This window comes from Limanda limanda, chromosome 15, assembly GCF_963576545.1.
Source record: "Limanda limanda chromosome 15, fLimLim1.1, whole genome shotgun sequence".
NCBI lineage: Eukaryota > Metazoa > Chordata > Actinopteri > Pleuronectiformes > Pleuronectidae > Limanda > Limanda limanda.
This window is the reverse complement of record NC_083650.1, coordinates 23059450-23074475: the sequence shown is the minus strand read 5'-3', so window position 1 is coordinate 23074475 and position 15026 is coordinate 23059450. Positions and strand designations below refer to the sequence as shown.

Below are 15026 nucleotides of genomic sequence, written 5' to 3'. Positions count from 1 at the left end.
TGTGTGTGTGTGCGTGTGTGTTTGTGTCTGTGTGTGTGTGTGTGTCTGTGTGTGTGTGTTTCAGCCCTGTTCTCTTGACCTATGCTCTCCCTCCTGCCATCCCTAATTGTAGCCCACAGTGACTGGTTCTTTCATGTAAGGTCACAGGTTCACTTTCCTCTCCTCCTCCTCCTCATCCCTCTCTCTCTCTGTCGCTCTCTCTTTCTTTCCAGAACCATTTTCTTACTCATCCCTTGGTTTTTTATGTGTCACGTTTCTCGTTCTGTTTCTCCTCTTCTCCTCCTCTCCTCCTCTCCTCCTCTTCTCCTCCTCTCCTCTTCTTCTCCTCCTCTTGTCTCATCGGTCGTCCTCCTCTCTCTCTGATCTCTGACGGACGAGCAGTCGTACTAATTATTTTCAAGCCCCACCGCCCCCCCCTCCTGGTCTCCTCATAGGTGGCCTTCCAAACATATCAGGAGTCACAGTGCTGATGTCTTGTAATGTTGTAATGTCAGCACCCCCCACCTACCCCCCCCCACTCCCTCACTGCAGCCAGATGGGAAATTCATGAGCTTCCCTAAAATATGTAAGGGCCAGGACTTAAGTCTCCTTTTTTATTCCACTTTTTTAGTTTTAGTTTTCGACTCGATCCCACTGGTATTATTTTAATGGAGAAGTGTGTGTGTGTGCGTGTGTGTGTCTGTGTGTGTGTGTGTGTGTGTGTGTGCACGTCTGTGTCTATTCGCTTCAGGTCTTTTCATCCATTAGCAGATGAGAACAGTAATTTCACAGCGGCCTGGCCAGGCTAATTATCAGGATCCACACCAGGTTTTGGGAGAAGTGTGTCTTTTTTGTGTTGTGTTGTGTGTGTGTGCACGTGGACACACAAGCACGTGCTCCTGTGTGTGTCTGCCTATATTTCTATAAAGCAAAAAATGTGTGTGTGTGCGCGTATGTGGCACCTGTGCACTTTAGCATTCTTTTGAACAGTTGTGTGTGTGTAGAGTGCACACACACACACACACACACACACACACACACACATACACACATGCCTTGGTGTTTTCCAGGTAGAGAGAGTTCCCCTGCTCACTGACTCGTTGTGATTCCTATAATTGGGTCCCGTTTGATTTTTGCCGACCAGCACCCCCTCCTCCTCCTCCTCCTCCTCCTCCTCCTCCTCCTCCTCCTCCTCCTCCTCCTCCTCCTCCTCCTCCTCCTCCTCCTCCTCTTCCTCTCTGGAGTGGGGGGCTCTGTTGTGACCTGTGGGTGTTTGTCATCTGCTTCCATCTGCCGTCTGCCCTTTGATCCGGACTGGATTTCTTTCTTTTTTAAGTTGCTACTCCCTTTCTCTCTTCCTTGACTCCTTCTCTCCTCTCCTCTCCTCTCCTCTCCTCTCCTCTCCTCTCCTCTCCTCTCCTCTCCTCTCCTCTCCTCTCCTCTCCTCTCCTCTCCTCTCCTCTCCTCTCCTCTCCTCTCCTCTCCTCTCCTCTCCTCTCCTCTCCTCTCCTCTCCTCTCCTTCCCTTCTTCTGACCATACTTCTTTCCTTAACTCATCCCTATTCACCTCCCTTTCTCCGTTCCTTCCTTCCTTCCTTCCTTCCTTCCTTCAGTCCTTCCTTCCTCTCTTCCTTATTACCTTACTTAATTTTTTTCCGGAGTTATATCGATTGAACTGTATTTATTAAGTGATTATGGAAAAACATTTAATTTATAACAACATTTTAACAGACGACAACTTTAAAATGTGCCTTGCAGGTTTCATTCAGTGAACCAATCACAACAAAGAAACAGGAGAAGTGCTCTGGAAAAGAAATGGAATTCATGTAATCTGATATAATCCTGTAAATCATCCGATAATCTCACTGCATAAAGACAATTTGTCAATCTTCAAAATGCAAGTATGTCCTCATTCTGTCCTTCACTCCTCCTCCTCCTCCTCTTCTTTCTGTCCTCTCTCCTTTTCAACTTCCTCTCAGCAGTAATAGTTTTTCTCCAGGTCTCATTTTAATGTGCTTGTCCCTTTCTTCTTCCAGCTCTTTCTCTCTCTCTCTCTCTCTCTCTCTTCTTCCTTCTCCAACCCCTCCACCCTAACCCTTTTTTCTCTTGCTCTCTCTTTTCTTTTTGAAGAATGTGCCCTTAATGAAACTAAATAGTTTGCCGGGGAGTTTCTTTGGGCTGTGTGTGTCTGTCTTTGTGTGTGTGTGCACTGGTCTTAGAGTGTGTGAGTATGTGTCGTGGCTGAATTGGCTGGAGTGGAGATCAAAGTGAACCTCTAAATTGCGTGTGAGTGTGTGTGAGTGTGTGTGAGTGAGTGTGTGTGTGAGTGTGTGTGTGAGTGTGTGTAACGAGTTGCATCACTCGGAGCTGATCAAGCCATCACAGAGGAGAGCTGTGATACACACATGTCTGAACACATGTTCTTCTCTGTCTCTCTCTCTCTCTCCTCCGTCTCAGGTCGAGTTATGACACGCCTTGTGTTCACGTCTGACCAAGTGGAAGAGTTGTTCACGTCCACACTGCAACTCTGATCTCTCTCTCTCTCTCTCTCTCTCTCTCTCTCTCTGTCTCAAAGCCACTTTGCATGAATAAAATATGAAGGCTGCACTCCTCCGATGAGAGAATATTTAATGTTTATTTCACATGAAATTACAGTAATCCCAGCACTTTAGTTAAGATTTTGTTTTAGCTTGAGTGGAAGGTTTAATTACTCCGTCCATGTGTGGGTGTGCACTTGTGTGATAGGCCGGTGCATTAGTTTTATATTTAAATGTGTTCAGATTAACTTTACTGCTCTCGAGTTGAAGAGCACCTCACTCTGCCACTTGCGAAAATTTCTCTTCGTGATTTCTGAATAAGCATCAAACAAATTAAGAATTATAAAATTAAAAAGTCTGGGATTTTAAATCCCATTGTAACGTTTGGCTTCTCCAGCAGCTGAACACACTGTGTGTCACTGGTTTCTTTAACGGGGACAAAACCTTGTTCCGGCTGCTTGTGTTACACACTTAGTTTATTTTTGCTTTCACCTCCAGTTCCTCTCAGACCAGCTCCAGGGGGGGGGGGGGGGGTGGGTTAGGTCTGGAGACTGAGCGGCTCTTCCATCAGCTGCCGTCTCCATCAAGGCCTTTTCACAAGAGGCACCTGTAGTTTCCATTCATCTTCATTTTACTGAAGGAAAAAAGATTCAAACGAATTTCTTACTTTTTACTTTCCTACTCTAAACAACAGTGTCGTATTTTCTGAATGGATAGTTTCAAAAGTGACTTATCTAATTGGATATTGGAATTGAGGATTTAAAACGTATTAATATTGATGCTGCAAGAAGGTGGAGTTAAGTTGATCTCGCTTGTTCTTTATTTCTGTTTTAAAACGATGAATAAATCAAGTGTCACTTTCACAATTATCAACATCATTAAAATAAATACAGGTTCTTATAAAGGATTAAAGCATCAGGACTCATTATATTGATATGAGATCCTACAATTAAATATTGTGTATGATACATCATGAGCACACATTTCTGTTATCAGGTTTGCTAACACAAACATGATACAACAGAAGAGTCAACAAATTATTAACGGCAACACACTTTCTCTGCGGCCGTTTCTCGTCACTCATCGGCAGACACACACACACACACACACACATTCTAATAACACAAAGTCAACATCAGCTCCTGGATTCTTATCTAATCTTCACAGTCCAGTAAAGTTTTTGATTTCTTTTATTCAGAGGGAATCCCTTCACACACTCTCTTCCGTCCGTCTTTACTCACAAAGTTTCTCGAGCAGCGACGGGTTTCTCGTGTTTTTCTGTCGCTCAGAGTTCAGCTCGTGTTCTCTGTCTTTCTTTCCACCTCTTTTCTTTCTGTGCCGTCCTCTCTCTCTCTCTCTCTGTCTCTCCACAGTAATTATCCTGTCTATTTAAAGGGCAGAACCTTCCCATCTGACTCGCCTGTCACCGACGAGCTCCTCTGACACTTCAGTGTGTGAACAGGCTCCACTTTACCTGTTCTACCTGTCCTACTGTACAAGTGCCCTTTGTTAAACACACACAAACACTGCTCAAGACAAACTGTAAACTCCATCGTAAAGCCACAGTTAAACAGAACTTCGCAAGTCAAACACACACGTTTATTTGCTCTACAATTATCCGCTTGATTTACACACACATGCAAATTCCTTTTAAACACATTATCAGACGTGCAGATCCACCTGTTGTTCTCTGGAGGATTTGCAAGTGTCCGAGGGAGACTTTAGAGTTTCTACAGACTCCTTTTTATAAAACCCGTAGAAATCCAGCGTGGGGGGGGTCACTTCCTGTCTCTGGCTGCTGATTTGTTGCTGTCGTGAACGCGTCTGTGCAGAAAACCTCCTTCTGCGTTTTGCATGTGTGAAAAGGAAACTGTACCCGGAGGTCACGTCTGAAAACGGCTCTACACACACACACACAGACACACACACACACACACACACACACACACAACTCCCCAAACCCCATTCCTTTTGCACACACACACACACAGGTGTACAACCCACGCTTCCATTCCACTTCCACACGGACATCTCACAGATTTATATTTATGTACACGTTACACACACACACCAATCACACACACACACACAGACACACACACACACACACACACACACACACACAGACACACACACACACACACACACACAGACCCCTATCATGCGCACGCACCCGTCGAATCATAATTAGGCCGTGTCCTGGTTCTTTGATAGCCATGTACAGTGGCTCTTCTTTAATTCTTTATCAAATGCATTGATCACTGTGGGCCTTGCACGCCCATTGATCCGTGCACTCTGTCTGGAGCCAGCCGATAAGCCTCCCCCTCTCTCCCTCCCTCTCTCTCTCCCTCTTTCTCCCTCTCTCTCTCTCTCTCTCTCTCTTGCTCTTTTGACCAAAATATGAGCAGGGAAGGAGTATTGACATTGATGGATTTCTATATTTGGAACAAGATATTTTTGGGAAATGCTAATATCGGTGTTAAATTAATATGTTGTGGTATAACTGCACGCCTCTAAATTGAAATACAACATTTCCCATAAATCCCATTGCTTGGTTTCTTCCTCTAAATCTCTCAACATCAGTCTTGTCTCCGAACTGGACCCGGGGTCACACATGGTGCAATAAACAGCAGCATTCAGTAATTATAAGTACAATGGAAGTAATGTAAATTATGAACTGACTAACTAAATACATTTAAGATGTAAATACTAGGTATAACGAGAAAGAAATATAAAGACCAGTTGTTGATATATGGGGATTTGGTTTCAGAGAAGCCATAATATTTATATTATTGTATCACACTATTGTGAATATTAAGCTAAGTGGAATAACAAAGTGAGGAAAGTGTGTTTCTGTTTTGAATCAATGTCACCATGAGTATGTGTGAGTTTCCTTTAGCTCTTTATCATTTGCGTGTGTGTGTGTTTGTGTGCGTGTTTGTGTGTGTGTGTGTGTGCCTGTGTGTGTCTGTGTGTGTGTGCGTGTGCCTGGACCAGATAGAGACCTAAAGCACCTCTTGACTGTGAATTAGCCTGTCATGACAAATGTCTGGAGCTGCATGACTGGCTGCCAGACTGGCTGGCTATCTGGGAGGTTGGCAAACCCTTTCAGATAGTGATTGTGTGTTCATCCCTGTGTGTGTGTGTGTGCGTCTGTGTGTGTGTGTGTGTGTGTGTGTGTGTGTGGCACTGCTCGATGCCCACGCCAGGTCTCTGTACATGACCACTGGTGCGTGCCCTCCCTCTCTCTTTCTCCTTGCCCAGAAAAGAGCAACCAAGGCGACAACCTTCTCCCCCTGCTCACACACAGCTTCCCGAGCGGAGAGGGGTCCTCACCCGACGCCAAGCCCACCGAGGAGCCCCCCCGTCGCCGCTTCGCACTCAACCGTTTACCCCTGCTTCCCCCTGGAGGCTCCACTCAGTCAGTGGAAGACACAGAACACACTTGTTCTCGCTGTCTTCATTGAAGTCGTCTCCTCCTGAGTCTCTATTCTTGAAGCCGTGCGACCCACTGACCATCAGCTGACGTGCGTCCCCCCCCCTCCTTGTTCCCTCTTCTTTCTGCCCGGTCCTTTGATCCTGTCCCTGCCCGGTTCCTTTGATCCTGTCACCACGTGGCTGCTCTGCTGTTTTTCAGCTTGTTTCCCGTGTTACAGAATAAAAACCCCACATGTGCTTATTTCCCTCGTTACGCTCGATGTCCATTTACACTTTCCCAGTTGGAAACGGCGACTGTGATAAGACTCAACTTAATGTCCACTAGGGGGCGTTTCATCCCCACTGGGACGACAGGCCGATGCCTCGAAAAACGTAATAAAATAGTAATTTGTATCTGCGATGTCATTGTTGATAACAGTTGGATCACGGCTCATTCTCAGCGGGACCTAAATGTTGTGTAGAAATAATGGCCTCTCCACGTCTTTGCTTGTTGCAAATTGCGTTCAAAATCATTTTCTCTGTGGGCGCCGTCCAATTCCTCCTGATTATTGTTTTGTTTTCCGAAAGGCAGTTCTTGAATACCTGAGTTCTGGATGAGTTCTTGTTTTGCCTCCACGCCGGCGAGAGGAAGGAGACGCTGTTTTTTTCTTGTCGTACGTACGTTCGTTTCCTTCTTGTGAACGCGACATCTCAAGATCTCCTTGAGGCTACTTCCCCGTATCTTCAATTATGAACAAGTGTAATGAATAACTCCAATATTCCCGATTTATACTAGAAAATAATAATAATAACGATATTTTTGACAATTTTCAAAAATATGCCTATATTTCTGTCCATCCCATTCTGGTAAACGCGATGTCTTATGACCTTGAGGACATTTTTTCACATTTTGTACAAATATTCACTTGGTGGTTAAAGGTCAAAGGTCAAGATCACTGCGAACTCAAAAAGCTGTTTAAATGTTTTTGCCCTATGAACAGAATATCTCTGTTTAGAATTCGATGGTCAAGGTCACTCTCTCAAATCAATGATTTTGCCTCGTGAATGTTATATCTCGAGGAGAGAAGTCTTTCAGATTTGGAAGGAACTGAGTAGATTTTGGCTCGAAGGTCACAGTATCCTGACCTGAATCTGGAAGAGAGAAACTGCACCGGTCGGCAGAGGCAAACCTACTAGTTTGATAATGAAAACCAAAACATTTCTTATCTGTTTAATTCTTAAACCTAAAGACAATTCTGTAGCAAAGGAAACATTGTCCAACAGTTTCAAAATCACACATTTACTCGAGTTTACTTGTTTACTTTCTCTCACAGGAAGATTTGATCCTAGATTATTATTAGTCTTTTATACAATAAAAAGCCTTTCTTCTCCTCCTCCTTGTCCTCCTCTCCTCCTCTTCCTCTCCTCCCCTTCTCCTCCTCCCCCCACATTCTCCTATTTTCTAATCAGTGGCTTTGTAGCGGCCGAGCACGGCGCTAGTCAGATAGTCTATAGTGTTAATCCTAGCCTCTGGATAGGCAAAGTCAGTTTCCTATTTCCTGTCCCCAAAATGGCCGACAACAGTAGTGCAATGGGTTGTGTTGGGGGGGGTGCTGTGAATATGTATGTATACAAATGCACATTTAAACTGGTAGTTGTTCCCATATCTGTAAAGGCCAGATTGGATATCAGAACCAGTCCGTAGCCAGAAGGCCATCAGTGACATTACTCTTTATCATATTGAATTCATGAACACAAAGACAATCCTGCAAAGGAAATGCAATAAGACATTTGGAAGTGAGGATCCATCGAAAGAAAGGAAAAAACAAAACAGGATTCATAAAGAGAGAAAGAAATTATTATATCGTGAAAGTTTGCTGCAAACTCGCGATTAAATTATTAAAGATCTTTTTCTTCACAATATATTTCAGACAGAGACAGTCCTGACCTCTTTTTACAAGATTCAGAAAAATGTTGTTTTTAGTCCTTAGGTTTCTTTAAGTATAATAATAATAATAGCATTATTACCAACTTATTTTACATTCATGTGCTTTGCTCAGGTAACATAAATAAAAGCTAAAATTCAACTTCCACTGCTCAACAGAAGATAATTTTCCTAAACTGCAGTTTACTAAACTCTGAAGATCACTTTAATAAGTGTGTTATGCCCAAACTACTGAAAATCAATGTGTGGTCGTTGACTTTTCCTTTTAAATATCATGTTGATGAAACTTGATTCTCACGATTGCCAAAATAGCCCAGATTTGGTTATAATAGAACTTGTTTCAAGTTGTTTACCTGTACATTAACTTTTGTTCTGTCAACCTCCTTGGAATTGGATTTTTTTACAAAGTGCCACACACATTAACTTTCCTGGTTATGGATGCCAACTCTCATTTCATTCAACTCAGCAATCATAATTTCCTGCTGGTTCCCTGGAACAAATGTGACTGGGAGCCGGAAAAGACGAGTTGTTGAAACTCTGCTTTTCTACAAGCTGGCTCTCGCTCATCTGCTCATTCTTCATCTTTATCTCTCTCTCTCTCTCTGCTCTGTCACTCTCTGTCTTTACCAGTTTCTCTCTAAGGTGAGTTCCCCTCCCCTGTGGGCATCCCCTCGGGCTCTCTCTCTCTCTCTCACACACACACACACACACACACAAGCACACATACACAAAGTGCATTAGGGTTGCTGTCATTTACAAAACAGCCCCATTGTCCCGCCCTAACAATGGCTACAAGCAAACAATTGACATGGAAATGGAGAGATGTAGCTCATTAGCGGGCGCTGCTTGTTTTGTTAATGGATAACTGGGCGGCTTCAGCAGGCCGGCCCCGAAAAGCCCTTTCTCAATATGGAGAAGGCTGATTAACAGAGAACCACAGGGAGGGAGAAATGCAGCTCCGCTCTCCCTTGGGGTGGGATGTGCTTGTGTATGTTTGGGAGAGGCAGGGGGGGGGGTGTGTGTGCAAGGTGGAGTTTTCAGTGTGTAAGTGTTGTTAGTGCTTAGATTGTGTTGTGTAAGACGAGTTTGTGTTAGTTTGTGTCCCTCGTAACTTGGGTTGTCATGCGGGCGACGTTCAGGCCTCGACCGCTGCAGCTCCAACCGTCTCAGAAACAACACAACTCAACGGCATGAATAGTTTTACAGTGTAGTTCCTCTTCACTTTGCCTTCTCTCTGTTCCTGTGTCGTGTTTTGTGTCTCTTATTCTCTGGAAGTCACATTTTTTAAACAGTCTTGTTAAAAACTTTATTTTAAGGAACCTTTCTTGGATATTTGTGTATCTTGTGTATCTGGTGACCTGTGTGTTTGTGTGTGTTTGTGTGTGGGGGGGGGGTATTTATCAGTTAAGTGTTTGCCAATTGACATCATCAAGGTTTTCCCGCTGCTCGGCGAGTGTGTGTGTGTGTGTGTGCTGGATTGTGTTATCAGCACAATCAGATTGGATTGGCCTGAAAATGGCATTTCTGCCATTACTCTGATGGTGACGGCTCAATACTGTATCTGTCTAGTGCCAATATGGTGTGTGTCTGTGTGTGTGTGTGTGTGTGTTTGTGTTTGTGTGTGTACATCCATTTTGATAACCAACTTTTTGTATTTTGTAGTAAATGGTGTGTGTGTGTGCGCGTGTTTTTGTCCCCGTCTGAATCTTATACCATTAACTTGCACCTGAACAGGGATGAGTGCAATTCTTTTGTTTCTTTTGTTCATGTTTTTGTGTGTCTGTGTGTGTCTGTGTGTGTGTGCAGGAGCGGGATGCCGAGCGGCGGAGACAGCTGAGAGAGCGAGCCCGGCAGCTGATCGCCGAGGCTCGGTCCGGAGTCAAGATGTCTGACTTGACCTCGCTGGACCCGTCCGGCACCGACAGAGGGAAGGGAGGCAAGGGCCCGGCTGGAGGTCGGTACACGCACACACAGACACACACACACAGACACACACAAGGTTTGAACAGGGCCACATTCTAAGTCAATAACGTCAAACACAAACATTAAAACTTGGAAAGAGCCGTCTCTCTTTACTCTTTGTTTTTCCTCACTAACATACTTTCAGAATCGTGAAAGGCTTCGCAATTAACACACACACACACACACACGCCAACACTTAATACTCATTAACTATGATACAAAAGGAAAAGTCACACCAGCATGCTGTTGACATACGCACTTTCTTCACGCACACATGCTACGACTCACACATTTCCATTATGCTCTCTAAAGGGGTTCTGCTTAATCCTCAGAGGAAAAACAAAATGTCATTTGACAACAGCCGAGGGTCTGAAAAGCAGCCGCCTCACATTCAGAGCAGCGGTGACTTCCCCCTTGTCTTGTTCACCCAGTAATTGTTAATCAACACAACACATTGTGCGGCCAAATTATGTTGAAAACACCAAACACTTCTAATGACGGCTTGCAGGGGAAGCAAATGCTGCCGTGCGCGTTTCCCACTGCTTTCCATTTCCTTGAAATTGGGGTTATTACGATAATGGCTATTATTAGGCCTCTCTTGTCATTTGATTCAGATTCCTCAGCACTTCTCTTTGTGTTGCACTGTTCGGTTTGATCGGGTGTTTGCTGGAAGGTGAGAGTGTAGACGGGTGAGGACAAAGAGTGGGAGAAGTAGAAAAGAAGGTGATAAAATGCATAGTGTAATAGTGAGCAGTATCCATAACAGAATAAGAAAAGATGGAACAAAACTCTGAGACGTGAGCTTTTGTTCTGTGAGTTGTGTGTATGTTACATATTTTTACAGAAAGAAAACAGAAACATGGCCGTTACAGTTCAGTCAAGTAAAAGTCGACCTCTTACGACAAAGACCAACCCCCAATGTAACACATCCATAAACCTAAGTCCCCTAAATATGACAGATTTCTTGCATCAAGATCTATGATTAAAAGCTGAACTTTAATAACCAGAATCAATGAGAATCAGGGAAAATATTTAAAAAATCAAAAACAAACATTCCTGGATCCCCTTGGTCTTGATCTCTGTCAAATATAATCTGACTTGACAGAAGTTTTGTGACAAACACCAGCTCCTTGGCTCACAGGTAATAACTTGTATCTCTCAATGAAGAGTAAGAATAAGAAAAGATGGACAAACTCTGAGACGTGAGCTTTTGTTTTGTGAGTTGTGTATATGTTACATATTTTACAGAAAGAAAACAAACATGCCTTCTACTGTTTAGTCAAGTAAAAGTCGACCTCTTACAACAAAGATCAACCCCTATTTAACCACAGTTGAATTAGGTAAATCCAAAATTTTATTTGGATCTTCACCAAATTGCCCTTATTCATAAACATAAGTCCCCTAAATATGACTGATTTCTTACATAAAGATCTATGATTAAAAGCTGAACTTTAACAACCAGAATCAACATTCCTGGATCTCCTTCTTCTTGATCTCTGTCAAATAGAATCTGACTTGACAGAAGTTTAGTGACAAACACCAGCTCCTTGGCTCACAGGTAATAACTTGTATCGCTCAATGAAGAGTAAGAATAAGAAAAGATGAACAAACTCTGAGAAGTGAGCTTTTGTTCTGTGAGTTGTGTATATGTTACATATTTTACAGAAAGAAAACAGAAACATGCCTTCTACAGTTCAGTCAAGTAAAAGTCGACCTCTTACAACAAAGATCAACCCCTATTTAACCACAGTTGAATGAGGTAAATCCAAAATTTGTATTTGGATCTGCACCAAATTGCCCTAATTCATAAACATAAGTCTCCTAAATATGACTGATTTCTTAAATCAAGATCTATGATTTAAAACTGAACTTTAATAACCAGAATCAACATTCCTGGATCCCCTTTGTCTTGATCTCTGCCAAATATAATCTGACTAGACAGAAGTTTAGAGACAAACACCAGCTCCTTGGCTCACAGGTAATAACTTGTATCGCTCAATGAAAAGTCCAAAACTCAAAGAAAGCCTAGAAACGAACAAACTAGAAGTGCGCTCAGCGAGGTGTCAGGTGAGACGACAGCAGGGAGACAGTGAGGCGTACACAGGGAAGCACTTGATTCAGTTGCTCTTTCAGCTTTTCTGAATCGGACTAATTGTTGGTCTCATTAAAAATGGAGTTGGAGGAAAGAAGGGAACAAGGGAGGAGGTGGAGGAGGTGGAGAGGAGAGAGAGAAATGCTGTGGGCTGTGATACACAAGGCCTCCCGAGCAGAACGGCTAATCCTAGCCCCCACACTCCCTCTCTCCCTCTCTCTCTCTCTCTCTCTCTCTCTCTCTCCTTCCCTCTCTCCCCTCTCTCCCCTCAACACCATTCACGGTCCTTTACTGCAGCTCAGGCCCCCCCCCCCCCCCCCAAGTGTCTCTGCCCGCAAAGAAACTTTCCAAACTCCATCACCGTGGCCTCCCATTAATTAGGCCCGAGCCAGCCACGCAGGAACGCCGCTTGCTAGCACGCTCCACGTCGCAGCTCGCAAATTAGAAAGAGAAAAAAAAAAAACCTAACAGGAAATACAGTTAGTATGATTCTCTCTCTCTCTCTCTCCTTCTCTCTCTTTGTTCTCAGCTCCCGCTCCCCAGCAGGTCGCAAACAGCAGAGGAGGGAGCCTGAATGTCAGATGCCGTTTACTGATTGTTTTTGTTTTAATCCGCGGTGGGTTATCCATGCAGGTCTCCATTCGGGTTTATTCTAACAGGTTTATTCTCTTGTTCCCGATGTAGAGGCACTGATCTATTCATCCCCTCAGGAAACATCAGGAAACCTCAGGAAACATCTGCTTTCTTTGAGCCTCTTGTATACAGAGATCCCAGCATATTGCTACTGTATTTATACCAGTATCCTGTGTTTGGTTGTTTACACTGTTGTAAAGAACACGTTGGTGTTGTGGAATCAGAGGCAACACTTTATAGAACTGGTGTCTAGTCCAACTAACCCTTGTACACAGACATAGATGCAATATTATGCAATATACAAAGCAGAAGTCTTTAAACCGATTACACAGAAGGACCAGGTGTGATAAAGGAACAACATTCCTGCTGAGAACAGGCTGTGCTTTTTGCCTTACCTCCTTCTAGGTGTCATATTTAACTTTACAACAACAATACTAGATTGGTTAGTGGTATTGTTTTTCCAAAGGTCACCATGAGTGCAGTTAATGTAATGTTAATGCAGAAATACACCTGTGAACAGTTATCTGATGTACAGGGGAGATGATTATTGAATCAGGTCACGTATCATGTTTTCAGATTTCAGTTAACACACAAACTAACCAAGCTTTTCTTTCCTCTTCATTTTGACCTTTTATTCCTCCACCATCTTCTGCTCTCTCGCCTCCTTCCTAACACCTTCACTAATCCTCTTTTTTATATTTCCTGCCTCCCTGACTCACTCCCTTCCTCGGTCCCTTTCTCTTTCTCGTTCCCTCTGTCCCGCTCCGAACCCACAGATGTTTTGGACGGAGTGAGGGATCATCATGAGGATGATGGTGATAGGGATGAGGAGGAGGGGAGGGCTGAGGAGGAGGAGCCCCATGTTGGTGATGATGATGATGATGATGATGACACATCTCCGTTTGCACTGGTTACTAACCTGCTGCCACTGGAGGCCGTGCTTCCAGCCTCTTCCAGCCTCCAGGGGGCCGTGGAGCTTACTAACCCCGGCTCTGAGCTCACCTCTCTGGGTAAAGTCTGTGGCTGAAGCTGTGTGGTGCTGCATGGTTCACTGTCACATGTCTGTCTCCTTCCAATCAACTCAAACCTCTCTTCCATCGTCCATGTTGACATCTTTCAGTGCATGATCGTGAATTATCATCTCTGACCTCTGTGACCTATTGGCTCTGTAGCCAGTGGTGGGAAGTAACGAAGTAGAAATACTTTGTTACTGTACTTAAGTAGATTTTTCACATATTTATTTTCCTGACGACTTTTTACTTTTACTCGTTACATTTGAACAAAAATATGTGTACCTTCTACTTTTTACATTCTCAAACTGGCTCGTTACTTGAGCAGCGGAGGTTGGTTCTCTCTCTCTCTCTCTCTCTCTCTCTCTCTCTCTCTCTCTCTCTCTCTCTCTCTCATCTAGGGTTCAAAATTTATAAAATTATACATTACATACATTATATCCATGTTGTTGTTATAATTTTTCAGTCAGTTGAGATAAATCTTGAGGAGAAACATTTTGGATTGTTTTGTGTCTGTATAGGCCTACTATAAAAAGCACTTTGCATTTTTAATTTTGGTACTTGTACTTTTACTTTTGATACTTAAGTACATTTCAACACCAGATACTTTTGATACTTAAGTACTTTTAATATGAGCTACTTTAAGACCTTTACTCAAGTCATTTTCTGACGGGTGACTTTTACTTTTACCGAAGTCACTTTCAGGTAAGATATCTGTACTTTTACTCAAGTATGGCTTTCAAGTACTTTATACACCACTGTCTGTAGCCACCAGTCCTACACACACTGGAGGAACCAGTACAGTCCAGTTAGTTCACTGTTGTTGTTTTTTTTACCCTAATTTTCCTTCTTTACAAAGTTCCTTAAGTCGTAATTAATAAACTCTGAAAAGTGCTCCCCAGACAAATAAAAATCATATCTCCCAGGAAAGCATTTGCTCAAATCTTCAGAGGTAAACTAATTACTTTGTTTTCTGTTTAATTTATTTTTATTTTTGCTCGCTCAGTTTGCTGCCGATGTGAGATATGTGTGAGTGAAGTGAAAAGAAAACACATGACAACAGACAAACGGTTCCTCCGGCTTTGAAGTGAAATATCTCTGCAGCATTTGTTTGTGGTTTCCTCTCTCGCTCCGTGTTCCTGTGTCTGTTCTTTGTTGCTGCTAATTTTTATTTAGTCTTGAAAGAGGCGGACGGTGGCGATTGAATCATGAAAGTAAAACTGATTCTGCACTAGATTCAGTTTTTGCCGTAATTTTCCATTCACTGCTTTACTGTGTGTTTGCTTCCTGAGCGAATGAGTCTGTATGTTTCTTTATGTGTCTCTGTTTGGCAGCTGTATGCAGTCATTGTGTGTCTGTGTGTGTGTCTGTGTGTGTGTCTGTGTGTGTTAGAGGGAGATGACACATGAAACGGTTGCCCTCCCGTTCTTTCATCTTCCTCAGTGCAGTGG

General features: G+C 43.3%; 1 protein-coding gene across 1 annotated transcript in view; it reads left to right on the top strand.

Moving 5' to 3' along the window:
• The window catches only part of ehbp1 (EH domain binding protein 1), a 141193-nt gene that overhangs the window by 82629 nt on the left and 43538 nt on the right, over positions 1-15026 (top strand). The window contains exon 16 of the mRNA XM_061087257.1: positions 9685-9832. Coding sequence (XP_060943240.1) covers positions 9685-9832 — 148 coding nt within the window. The remainder of the gene's footprint in view (positions 1-9684; positions 9833-15026) is intronic.